Source organism: Pseudonaja textilis, chromosome 1 (genome assembly GCF_049901715.1).
Source record: "Pseudonaja textilis isolate UNSWEBS1 chromosome 1, rPseTex1.2, whole genome shotgun sequence".
Classification (NCBI taxonomy): Eukaryota; Metazoa; Chordata; class Lepidosauria; order Squamata; family Elapidae; genus Pseudonaja; species Pseudonaja textilis.
The window spans coordinates 246,036,071-246,049,727 of NC_141990.1; the positions used below are offsets into that span (position 1 = coordinate 246,036,071).

A 13,657-nucleotide genomic window follows, 5' to 3' on the forward strand; every position below is an offset into this window, starting at 1 on the left:
AATCCAATTGTTGTTTAGTATATCAATAAAGAAATTCACAGAATTAAGCTGAATGGTTTATTGTCATCCATTTTCAATGAGATAAGCTTCTAACTGAAGAATCAAGTATCTGACAAACTGAGAAGACTGTTTTTCACTTGATTCAAATTTTGTTTCCAGAAGTTCAAGGTGTCATATAACTGCTGCCACTGCTGTTTTCCAAAGGTCCGATGTGTGCTGTGACTAAAGAAATAATAAAAAATAATAAAGTAACAAAAATGTTACACTTTTCATAAATACCTACTTAGAAAATACAAGCTAGAATCTAGATTAAAAAAAAAACCTTTTCAGATTGTTTATAGCAAACCTCAGCTACTCTAGGATTCTGCAGCCTTCAGTTAAAAACCATCATACAGGACTCATTAGTATTCTTGCCACTGTTTGGCCATTAAATGAAATGTTCTGGAAAATAGGACTCTTTCATTAAATAAGCTAATCACATTCAGTCTGAACTTTAATAAAATTATGATAAATAGCAACTATTTAACAACAGGAAACTGATAAGAATTATCTTACTTCTAGTTAAAATATTAAACAGATGTATAAGTACTGTAATCTGGACTGCATTGGTGCAGAAAAAGATTGAGGGCTCACCTGGCCACAACTTTTCTCTGTGTTTGATCAATTTTGCAATGCACCATCTTTGTTTTCACAGCTATAAAACAAACCAGAATGAGACATAATAAATTCCTTTTTAAATTCTACAAAATATTCTTGTAGTACTCTGTATTCTTTCAATGTGGGTTTATTTCAACCCAGGAAGAAAGGATTATTACCAGGAAGTATTTTATACATTGATTTATTTAAAATAAGTACATTGTGCATTTTTTATTTTTATGCATTCTGCCAAAAAATGTGTAATTTAATAAAAATCCAACATTGTAAAAACTATGCATTGCTATTATGCATTGTATTTCACTTAAAATTCAGCTTTAAAAACTCATACAACTGAAAAATATATATTCAACAGAAGTGAATTACACTACAAATTGTGTCTAACAAATTACCTTACCATCAATAACAAATGCTTCCACATCATCAGCTCCTATCTGAAGTTCCTGCTGCATGGTGTCAAATGAAATTTCCTTGTTTTCTACTGCCATTCCCATGAAGGTAAGCAATCTCATTTTTGCCATGTTCTGTTCATGCAATAGACCTATGTTAAAGAATACTGAGATGTAATTACTTGCGTGCAGACTCTGACAAATAATGTTCTTATAACATGATTTAGGAAAAAAAATCAATTTTTATTACTGAGATTCTTTTCATAAATTGCACAGAGTATGAAACACCACAGTACCAGTACATGCAAAATGTGAGCACTATTTTAACACTGTTATAATGTTCTGAGAATTTTAATGCAGTGAGCACCTCTGCCAATTTGAGTGCCAATTTAATGCTTATACAATCCTGCCAAAACACTAGTAGACCCAAGAAAAGTTCCTCAAAATATAGGGCAGACAAAGAAAAATCTCAAGGAAAGTTAGGAAAAACAGGATTGCCTATTATTTTTCTCTTGGCCAATCTGTAGCCTTGAGAGCTGCTGCATAAATATCACTTATCAGGGTTATTTTTATGCCATGAAAATTTATTAATTAGATCCACTCAAATTACTGAAAGATAATAATCTTACAAAAAATGAAATGAGAAAAGATTTGAATAGGGAAAATAAGGGAAAAAAGCAAAACAAAAACGGAGTGCAGATATTTTTTTATCTGAGGAGATGAAAAGCTAGTAATTACAAAATTTGGCAAAGAGATTACATTAGGGTAGAAAATGAAAATTAGACAAAGAGTTGGAGTTATTTAAAAAAAACAATGATAATGTGCTAGTGCAATAAGATAAAGAAGCTAGAAAATTGGTGACGGTATGCTGAAGAAAAGAAACCTACACAATTAAAATGTGGTATGAGCAATAAAATGAAGAGTTAATTAGTGTTTTCTTATGCTAGTATTATATGAGAGAGAAAAGCATCTTGCTGAATCATATATATATTATTGAGCACTGAAAGCTTAGATAAATATCTGATTTATGTATATTTCTATGGTCTCATCCAGCATCCAAGAAGACCTGCTTGGGTTATAAAACTTCCTTTCCAGGCCTCCCATATATAGAATCAATTTGTCTTGTGTACAGAATTGTATAGAAAAGCCATTCCACAATTGGAAAGTTATAGCTGGATGCAATCTTTTCTATGACAATTTTTTTTCATTCAATTTGCAACTGAATAAAACTATTGTAACATTAATTACATTTCAGAAATTGCCAAAGCAAATCCAAATGCACAACAAATATTTATATTTCAATTAATAACACTTTCATATAAGAGCAGGAAGCAGATTACTACCAGACATAATGCTGCATTAATTAGCAATAATTATGATGCAGACTATTTATCTGGCACAGATTCAACAAAAATGCGATCATCATAACTCAACCAAACAGGGTGCTCCAGAAACTACAGCTAACTGGGCTTAATAGAAATCTACAAGCACCAAAAATCAATTCGTTGTGCATAAACTCTAATTAACAAATGCAAATGAAGCATTAATTACCCCTTTAAACGTAAAAAGGTTGTCTCTTGTCTGTATGATGAGATTCAAATGTGAACATGTTAGGGTGATTCACAGTTGACACAAGATAATACAACTGTTGGCCTAACCTGTCAACATTAATAAGGCAATGCATTGTAACAAACAGATGCCACCTGTGGGAGCCTTTCCTGAACAGGTTTTATGGCTTCATGTGGCTTGCTAATAATTTTAAAACAAGGGGAAATGAGCAAGTAAAAGAGGAAGAAAAATAATTTTTAAGCTTAGAAGTATTAAAAGTATTGTAATCCTTTATGGGATTCTTCACATACCAGATGAATTAATAATCATAGTTGGGTTAAATGGACTGACAAGAAAAGAGGTATCAAATGCATTCTGTGCAATTCTCTGTGCCTTAATATTTCAAAAGAACACATGCAACCTATTTATTACTTATGTATAAAGGCAACTGGTTCAGTTTCATGTATAAATAAGCTAAAAATGCTTGGAAAAATGAGTATACTTATCTGAGACTAGTCTACTATATAATTATGGATCTAGCAGAGGCTTCTTTTAATACAGGAAATGAAATTATACATTTGGCCATTTCTTCTCTACTTGGGCCCTCATTGCCATCTTTAATGCTTCTGGAGAGATATCAAACTTTTGGAGAAAAATGGATCCTAGCCAGAAGGACAGATCTGCAAAAATCACTATTTTACTTGGTCTCCTCCAAAAGCAATAACACTGTGTTAAGGGCAAATGTACGGATCAAACCCAATGTCTTCAAGTGGATGTGGTACAAAATTATTTTAAAAATTCTACTGTATTCATTAACTGATATAAGAGCAGTGGCATTCATTTTGCGTTTGCTTTAGAATAACTTTTTTTAGAAACTAAAACCCACAAAAATATTAAACCCTGATTTTATGAAAATATTTATTCAGTACTAGTATCCCTAAATCGTAATGCAGTAATATAAAAGCCTGCATCAATGAACGATTTTTGCTTTGTCGCTGACCCTTGTCCTAAAATGCTGCAATACAGAAAAAGTAATTTTCATGCATGCAATTACTTATGAACCAGTGCTCCTTTGAAACAGTCAATTACACACCAATGGGGGAGTGTCAAAGTGTTAATTACTACTCCTTTTCTTTCCATGGTGTATAAATAAAGAGGGTGCTGACATTAACATTCCATCACAAAGCGTCATCCTATGAAACATATTAACTGTGATAGAATGTGGTTTGATAGGTTTTAATACATTTAAAAAAGCTTAAGCTTGCATAAGAACACTTAGAAGTATTTAATTTTACTGTATTTTAGTACCTTAATGGTTTCTTAAACAATGTTTGCACACAAAAAACAGAGCAAAGCCTGTAACCAGCACTAAGCGCCAAGACTATGTTAAAAAAATTCTTAGTAATTCAAGCAATGAACATTTGGGAGGGAGGAACCAATTCCATTCTCTGTGAATAGTAACATGTAGCTGTCCTGAATCTTATCTCTTCAGAAGAACAATGCCAGGATTTTTAGGTGATGTAGCTGTAGACTAAATGTATCTGAATTTGGGAACCTTTGATCTAGGACATGTAATTTGAGTTCCTTTACGAAGTTTGCAAAGTATCTATACACTACTCTACAGAAAGGCAGATTCATTTCTTTATACGCCTGTTTACTTTGAATGATCCCAACTAATATTTTAGGAGGTTTTGGTAAGTTTATTACTATAATATGTGGCACAGAACTGATATCCCAATTCTCTAACATTTGATGCACCAACAGAATACCAAGTAAGCAATTATCAAACCAGATTTTCATTTTGATACACATTTGGACATTCTGCAATTGAAAAACAAGAAACAAAGATAAACCACACCTGTGTGGAAGCTAAAAATAGTTTATTCAATGATGCATTTGAGCCTTATCTTAGCTGTAGTATGCATATATGATTACAGGAAGATAGTTGGGTCATAGGTCTTGCTGATGAAAACAGAGATGAAACAATTCCTCTGCAAATAGGAGTTATTTCAGCCTACTATAGAATAAAGAGAAGTATCCCATTCTTAACACTCTTTCCTCAACAGGCTGGGATTGGTTAACTTCATAATAATAACAAGATTTAAGAAACAACTAAGAATATAATAACAAAATTCTTACCAAGAGAGTCAATGAAGTCCTTGTTGTTTTGATAAAAACGGACATAGGATGCTAACTTGGCACTTACAAAAATGGTCAAAAGCTACAAAAAAAGAAAGAAAGAAAGAAAGAAATTCTCAATAAATCTAATGGTTTGAAAATAAAACTAAATTTAATTCAATAGGCATTTCACAAACATTTCATTCAGAAGTGTAGATAACGTGCAGCTCCCTAAATCTTTTTGAGATGCAGAAAGGACACAAAAATTGCCTTAATAAACACAATTAAATTTTATTTAATCCAATAGTTCCAAACAATATTATTTAGACACAATCCTCACCACACTTTGATTCTCGCAATACATAATTCAGGAATTTTATATGATCATTATAACTAGAGGACATTTCTAAATCAGGGGTTAATGCAATGATTTAGTGCATTGTAAAGCAGTTCTGTGCTTTACAATGCACTAAATTCCAACAGAAAATGTCAACTTATGTATTCAATGTTGCTGTGTCCATTTCTTAATATTTAGCATTAATGATACCAGGCAAAATGGCCAATATTCTGAGTTGGTGTAAGGTAGCCTCAGATATTTGATGGTGTAATTAAAGGTACTTGATTAGAAGCCAAGAGTTCTAGCCCTGTTTTAGGCATGAAAGCTAGCTGAGTAATTTTAGGTCAGATACTTTCTCACAACCCTAAGAAGTTTGGAAAAAACACTTCCAAAAATGTTAATAAAAAAACAACAAGTACCTATTCATGTAGTCAGCCTTGATTTAATGGACCACAACAACAAAATGCTCCTATGCAGTTGTAATTAAAATTGATTCAATTATATGAACTTCAAGTTCAAAAACTGTATAATCCTAGATACAAGGTTTGAAAGGTCGCTGAGAGGTAAAAAAACAAAACAAATTTGAAAATGGCCTGAGGTTGCTTTCCGAGGCAATCAAAATTGTCCATTCCTCCAACATATATACATAAACACACACACAAATAAAAGCAATATTTTACAAATCACTACAGTCATCATAGTACTGAGGTCACCAAAGAGGCAATTTTTTGCCTGGATTTTTTTTTGAGGGGGAGGGTATTTAAGTACACTAAAACCCCTAAGTCTTCACTGTGGCCACCCCAGTCCTTTGGAACAGCCTCCGACTGTGAATCAGAAGGATTTCTACCCTTTTAATCTTCCAGAGGGCTATGACCATCTGGCTCTTCCCCCAAGGATTGGGCTAGGATAAGGAGGTGAGCTGTGAGAATGTTTAGTCTGGCATCTGAAGAGAAGGGTATCTTTATTTTTACCTGTTTTCTGGGCTGCTTTGAGTTGTAATAGTTATTGTATAAGATAGGTAGCCATATAAGTCCCATAAATAAAAATAAAAGAAAACAGAAGTCCCTTATACAGTATATAAGAGACATATATAGGGTTCAGATTTTCCAGCTAAGATTTAGCATGACATGCATGAGCAGAAATAAACCATGGTTAGATGATTATTTCCCTCTTTCTTCCTGGGTCCAGAATGTAGTTCAGTTTTCTCTTTCATTAAGTGGAACTTCCCTTGTTCAGATAATGTTGCTTATACTTATCTACAATCAATTTAAGCAAGGTACTTTCTTCAATAACCTAAAGTTGGACTATTTAAAACTAAGTATTATTCACATTAACCATAATTCATGAAATGTGGAGAAGTTGAAAACAGGAGGGAAGAAGCATGCATGCCCAATGATAATTATAATATTCTTGCTTGTTTACAGCACACTGGGATGTAGTTTATTGCAACCATTAAAATTGACAAGAATTCATAACAAAATGGACATAAATCACTCAAATAGCTTAGCTAGAATATCTTATGTTGTATTATACCTGTTTTATATTTTTTAATAATACTTACATCATGGATAAGTTCTCCTTCCAAAAATTTGACTGGCTTTAAAGTAAGAAGATGATCAAAAAGAAAGGTATTTGGATCTTTTAGTGCACGGACAATGCACCTAAACAGAAAGCAAAATGGACACACACAATTTTAGGCTTTCTTACTATTTAGCAGAAGATATTTCTGTAATAATTTAAAGATTACAATCTGTGCTCTTAGATCTAAACTTTCTAAAACTACAACTTAACAGAAAAAAGAAATAAGCAACAATAAAGAAAAACAATGCTTTCTATGAAGAAATATTCATTTTCTCTGAAGAAAATGATACTTTGTACAAAGCATTTGAAGTTTTATTTTAGCTTTTTCTTTTGCAAGAAACTCAACAGCATTAATCAAGAAATTAATTGTACTTAAACTGATATATTCTCATGTTTTGGAAGATTATATAACATACCCTTGTACAAAAATATTTACTATTGCCTACATTCTAAATGCCTGAAATCTGCATTATTAAAATAGTAGTAATAAGACGTCCACCTTTTCTACACATGTGCACATATATCCTTTTCCCATTCATAAACTTTTTTAGCTTCATCTCTTTTTGCCATATGTTTAATAAAGCTTTACAAAGACATAGAAGAAATAAATAGTTACTCCTGAACAAAATCCTCCATAAAAACTCATGATTTTACAATTATATTACCTGTGAGCATCAACTCTCGCCTGGGATGCATTATCTTCTGTGTAACTTCCCAGCAATTCTACCATGACTTTTGCTGCACTGTCACTGCTGGAAAACAAAACACTTCTTTTAAAAACCATTTCATCAAGGTATTACAAAATTATTATTCTAATGCAGAGTGCATGGAAAGTTACAAGGTTGATGTAGAAGTATAAGGATAAAGAAGCACCATGAAGTTATTCAGCCTCAATTTTCCTCTTAAAATGTAGTTTCATAGTTAACTTTACAGTAATTACAAAGTAATTTTATATTGTTGGTTGTAGGAAAATTGGCTGGTTGCAGGAAGACAGGTAGAAAAGGCTAAAACACATCTCTATATAATCATTAAGAAGCAAAGAAAATGCTAAGATTGTCTTAAATCTTTCCAATTCCTTTTTGGAGAGGCAGAAAAGATAAACTCAAGGAAATGAACAACCTGCAATTCTGTAATGTTCCTTAACTAAGGTTAAAACATCAATTTAAATAAGGGAGGCAAAGTAATAATATGTGACAATCAAATTACTAAACATTCACATTGGAGAAAATCACACAAGAGCCACGAAAACAGTACAAAATATTTATAGAATAGTATTATAAGAAACCACCCCCATGGCCTGCTGAAAAGTCTAGCCTTTAAGCCTTTATAATAACACAATACTATCGGGGCCATATGGACTTCAGGGGCAATGTTGTGCCAGGTGTCAATCCTCAAAATGTCAGAGAGATTGTTCATAAGACCGGCAGTGCTGATTGATACTGTAACCCTTGGAAGTTTTTTAAACTTCTCATACCTTAAAATATAAGTACTTTGAATGATCTCTTGGGCCTAAAGTTTTAATGATAAACCTTCACAATTTTTGAAATTTAGTTTGATCTAACTTCAATTTGTATTTGATTGGCTAAGATTGCAAGGCCAACAATCATGTTTCTGCATTAACTTGATTTTTTTTTTTGGGGAGATCTAAGGTAGAATTGCCAAATAAACATTCAAAGTCAAAAATTATTATTTATCCATCCGTCCATCCTCTAAACTCGACAAGGGGAAACATCAAAAAATCCAGCAGAATGAATTTCCACATGTGCCCTTAGAGTGGAAATCTGCTTCCACCATGTCAAATTGCTCTTCAATATTTTAATATCCCTAGAAACTCCCACTTAAGAATCTATTTTTAGACCTTGCAATAATCAATCACTATTATTACCAAATTTGCTTTGAAGAAAAGGCTTACTCAGTAGTTTTCTGCAAAAGAACTTGAACAGATCTTATGTTGTGTAAATTTATTGGAAATTTTCTTTCACAGTGAGAAAAGGAAACCTTTTGCATCACTATCATGTAAATAGAAAAAAATCCATCAACAGAAAAGTATGATCACTAGGTACAATATGATGACTATTAATTCATGTTCCCATTAATTCAGCATAAATAACTCCAGTATCGCTTTAGGAATGGAGAATCAAAGAATATTTAATCTATCAATCATCTAACAACAAGCAAGTCCAAAATCAAATCCATAGGGATTTCTCTGCCTTTTTCTTGCTGAAAGAGAAAAGATTTTTTCCGTTGACTTTTCCCTTAGGAAAATAAAGGTTAGAAGAGGCCAAAATGAGGAGATGGTATGTGGAAATTACCATTCATTCTAATCCTGAAAGCCTTATATCTTGCAATCTAACATTTGAATTTATTAGTAATAAAATTACTTTATTCTGTTATCTGCCCCTCAACCCTACCCACCTGCTTTTAACAAGATTTCCTGAATATTCAAATTGGCTCAATCAATCTCTTTAAATAAAGAAGTTAAAGCAGTCTGAAGTCAATCCTATGACTAGGCCAAAAAACCCTTTACCCGAACAATGATCCAGAACATTCCATTCCCTCTCTGTGTCCTGCTGAATATTTTCCTAGACCATGCCATTCTGAGAGGGAATTAACACTTCCCGGAAGTTTTGTCTCAAACAGTAGAAGTCCAAGATGTCCCAAATATAATAAAACATATTTATTATAGACTCATAGAATTCAACAGGAACCAAATTAGTCATGACAAAGGTAAATTTCAGTACCTTAAGTTTAAAACACCTTGTCTACATGTTTAACTGTGGATTCAACATATATTTTAAAAATTGATATACATGCAGTTTTTCTAACCTCTTCTTGCAGTCCACTAATACATCATATAGCAGTCGAAGAAGAGTGTGCTTTTTCTCCGTGTTAAGATTCCAATCTGAAATCCATTTTCGAACCTATATAAAATTAAGATAAAAAGTATGTTTTGACTGTTGAGCAACATCATTCAATAGTTTGGCTTTTGAAATGAAAACATTTCTAAAAAAAGGTGTAAGAATGTCAAATCTGTGATATTAGCTGGTTTCTATGTCTTCAGGTAGTCCTTGTTTACCAATGATAATTGGGATAGGGAACTCCATCATTAATAGTAATGTGATGTCATATGACTTATGATAGTGGTTCAAGCAGGCCCAGTTGTCACTGTTAGAGAAATCCTGCATGGTCGCAGCATCCCATGGTTATGTGATTGCCATTTGCTGCAATGCCATATGCTACAAGCCAGTTGCTCAAACAGCGATCACATGCTCACAAGGATGCTATGATAGTCACAACTAAGAGGACCTGTCATAAGTACCCTTTGTTCAGTGCATTCATAATTTTGAACAGTTGCTGAATATATGACCATTAAAAGAGGACCAGTACAATTTTATATTTACTTACTCTTCCAGAAATAGTAATATTACTACACATAATTTATTTGAAAGCAGGAAACTAAACTCCAAAAAAAAAAATCTGCATTCAACATAGTACCAAAGAAGTGGATTGGATTTATTTCTACCCATGGGAGGCATCTGACCCACTGGTAAAAAATACAGCAACCCTAATTCTAATCCACAACTGCCAGTGTTTCAGTATCTATTAATCCTCTCTAATGTGTTTTAAAAGCATCAGTGGAACACTGGAAGATTGTGAAGTTAATAAAAATCTTATTTACTCCCCATCTTCAGGAAGATGGACTGCCTGAACAGTTTTCTCAACATATGATCCTGCTCCTGAGAAGAATGATATTTGAATATAAATTAATACCTTTTTAAAGAATAATGTTAGGAACTCTATTTTCATTGGTAATTTTGTATTTGTTAACCTGCCCTCACCTCTTAGGTCTAATTGCTTACCTGTTCCAGTTCAGTTGGAATGTACTGTATAGCGCCACAGGAGGAAGCTACTTTAAGAAGGCTGCAGTAGACTGTATACCTCGCAGGGGTATTTTTATCCATCCCATGGAAGAGGTTACTCAACCTAAACAATAATAGACAATTCACTTTCACCCAATTTTTAAGTGTACTAAAAGCAAGCATTTTTACCATTATATTGAATTCTGTGATACTCAAGATTTTTGTTTTTTGAGTATAGAATATCATAATTCCCATTTTTCTACTCATATGCAGAAATATGTATAAAAAGGTTTGTAGAGTCTTACAAGACTTCCAGATTTCTTTTACCAGAGAGAATTGTTCTGTATGTAATAAAAAACATACTATTTTCTCCCACACAAGACACTTACAGCTGAAGCCTGAGTGAAGGCCGTTCACCTTCCCGAAATTTGACTAGCTTCTCACACAAACTTTCAATCAAAGCCTCTTGTTTGTCAGGTTCCAGAATAAGAAGCAAAGATACAACACTGTTCATCACACTTTCAACATCTATATGGAAAACAAAAGTTTACATTAATTAGAAGTTCTTGTCTTGCAAATATGTAATCAAGTATTCCTTGATTCATCTTTGACACGAGAATGGCAAATAAATTTAATAGCCTCACATAAATCTGATAGCCTCATATATAATTTAGGTGGCTTGGCCAGTATAGGCTAGTCACATTAGATTATGAACTGATAATTTCTGATCTTGATTAGAGAAAAGAATAAAAGTTTGTCAGGACCATTGTTCAAGAAGTGCTCTTCCAGAAAGAGTCAGAACTAAAACAGCCACTAATCCTAAACTTCCAGATAGTCCCCAAAGTCTCTCCCAAACCTAATCCTACCTTTAAATGTAATGCACCTCCCCCCCTCGTGTAAAGATATTCATGATATGGGAAAATATATAATGTGTTCGGATTCTATTCAATTCCCACTGTAAGTTATCCACTGATGAGTTGTTCATTTATATGTCCAATCTAGGCTAAAAACTGTATGGAAAATACAATTAATTTGTAATGTTCCTGGTCTTTACATCATTTCTATTTATTTTGTTTTTGAAACATTTACCAAAGCATCTGTATTGTACAAACCTTTATCATCTTCTTTTAGGCACACATCACATGCTTCAATAATCTGAGCTAAATCAATATGAAGTCCACCTTCTGAATTCTCTTCAGAGATCTCGGCTCCCTTGGATTTTAGATAGGCTCGAAGTTCTGCAGCCTTTTAAAGAAGAACATTGTCTGTGAAAACTGCACATGCTCAGCAGCTCTAGAAAACTTAACAATTATAATCATTACCTGGTTAATATAACATATAATTTGTTACAGTACATAGAATAGTATAACCAGAACTTAAACTTTACCATAAATAATTGAAATTGTCAGAATTATCAATTAAAGTCAGCATGGCTGGAGAACAAATTGATCAGGTAATCATGGTTTCATATATAAGAAAAGTAATGGTGTTGGTACTATGCATAAATCTATATATCTATGAGCCATGGTGGCGCAGTGGTTAGAGTGATGTACTGCAGGCTACTTCTGCTGACTGCCAGCTGCCTTCAATTTGGCAGTTCAAATCTCACCAGGCTCAACACTGACTCATCCTTCCATCCTTCCAATGAGGGGTCAAATTGTTGGGGGGCAATATGCTGACTCTGTAAACCACTTAGAGAGGGCTGTAAAGCATTGTAAAGCACTGTAAAGCGGTATATAAGTCTAAGTGCTATTGCTAAATGCTATATGAATAAACACACGACAGTTTCACAAGATTTTTCCACTCAAGTCTATTTTTAGCTACACGGCCAAGTTGTTTGATATTTAGCTTTTTAAAACCTACATCATATTATCTCAGGCACATGAAAGAGTATATAACTATTATTTCAGGATACAGTAGCCACAATCATAACTGATTCCATTTTATGATCCCCTGTGTCAAAAAGAAAATCGTAAGGGCTCAAATGCCTGACCAGGAATACCAGAATGAGGCAATTCAGGATCTACTATATTTACTATTAACTGGGAGGAACTCCTCAAGGCCTTTTGAATTTTCAGTTGTTTTAAAGCACCAACTTTACTTAGCTTTCCCTCTGCACATGAAAGGATAGCAAATGGTTAAGTAAAAGTGAATTCTGTGTTCAGTTCTGATATTGAAAACAAATCCTAGACACAAAAACTATTTAGGACTTCAATTGCTTCAGTTCTAAGTCTTAGAGGTGAAGTGCTCAAAGGGGTAAATATTCTCTGGACTGCAAGTGAAGCCATATTCACATCATTCCTGATCAATGAAGCATCGCTAGAGCAGGCAGACCGACGTTGCCAAATTGGTAGCGTACCTTTGGGAGGTGAACTAGGAAAAAAGGCAGCCTAGTGAGAAGCAAAAATGGGAGGGAGGAGCAGACCCGGGAGAAAAAGGGAACTTAAATGGTTATCTTCCAGCGGGATAGAGGTCGGCAGGTAGGCAGACACGTCCTGCCTGCTGCAAGCAAAATATCAGCAAAATATCCCCCTTGCCTGCCACGAGCCAGCCGGAGCTGCAGTCCTGTCTTACATTCATTCCCGAGTCCCAAAGGTGCTTTTTCTTCCAACTGGGCTTGCTTCGTTTTTCCTGGAAGACGTTTCGTTTCTCATCCAAGAAGAACCGAAGAAGCTCCTTGGATGAGGAGCGAAACGTCTCCAAGGCCACAACAAAACAAAAAGTCCAGCTGCCTCTTGGAAGAAGAAAAAAGCACCTTTGAGAACAAACATGACCAGGACCAGGGGTCTCCAAGCTTGGCCTCACTTTAAGCCTGGCGGACTTCAACTCCCAGAACTCCCCAGCCAGCAAAGGTTGGGAGACCCCTGACCTGGACGACTGAGAATCTCCATAGACATTCATTCTTAAGGACTGGGGAATCAGGAGGTGGCGCGGGGGGGTGGGGTGTTGTAAAGGGAGATATGACAAATGGAAGACACCAACAGCCTCAGGAGAGAAAGCAACCGTCTGGTATCCCGACCTGATCTTCCTCCGTGATATCGATGAAAGCCGGCACGCTCATGGCCACGACAGTACCCACACCTCGCCTCTACCACACTCTCCGGGCGGAAAAGGCCGCGCCATTCTAGGGACGTCATTTCCGTTTCCGGGACATAGATGCCTTCCTCCAA

The 13,657-nt window shown here is 34.5% G+C and overlaps 1 protein-coding gene across 1 annotated transcript; it reads right to left on the reverse strand.

Moving 5' to 3' along the window:
* Positions 1–43: 43 nt before the first annotated feature.
* Positions 44–13,600, reverse strand: EIF3M (eukaryotic translation initiation factor 3 subunit M). The gene is made up of 11 exons (XM_026706019.2): positions 13,507–13,600; positions 11,600–11,732; positions 10,877–11,015; positions 10,488–10,611; positions 9,454–9,548; positions 7,293–7,379; positions 6,608–6,707; positions 4,731–4,812; positions 1,052–1,195; positions 634–694; positions 44–222 (listed from the first exon to the last, which is right to left on the reverse strand). The coding sequence occupies exons 1-11, from the start codon at positions 13,546–13,548 to the stop codon at positions 102–104; spliced, it is 1,128 nt and encodes a 375-aa protein (XP_026561804.1). The 5' UTR covers positions 13,549–13,600; the 3' UTR covers positions 44–101.
* Between the last annotated feature and the right edge of the window lie 57 nt (positions 13,601–13,657).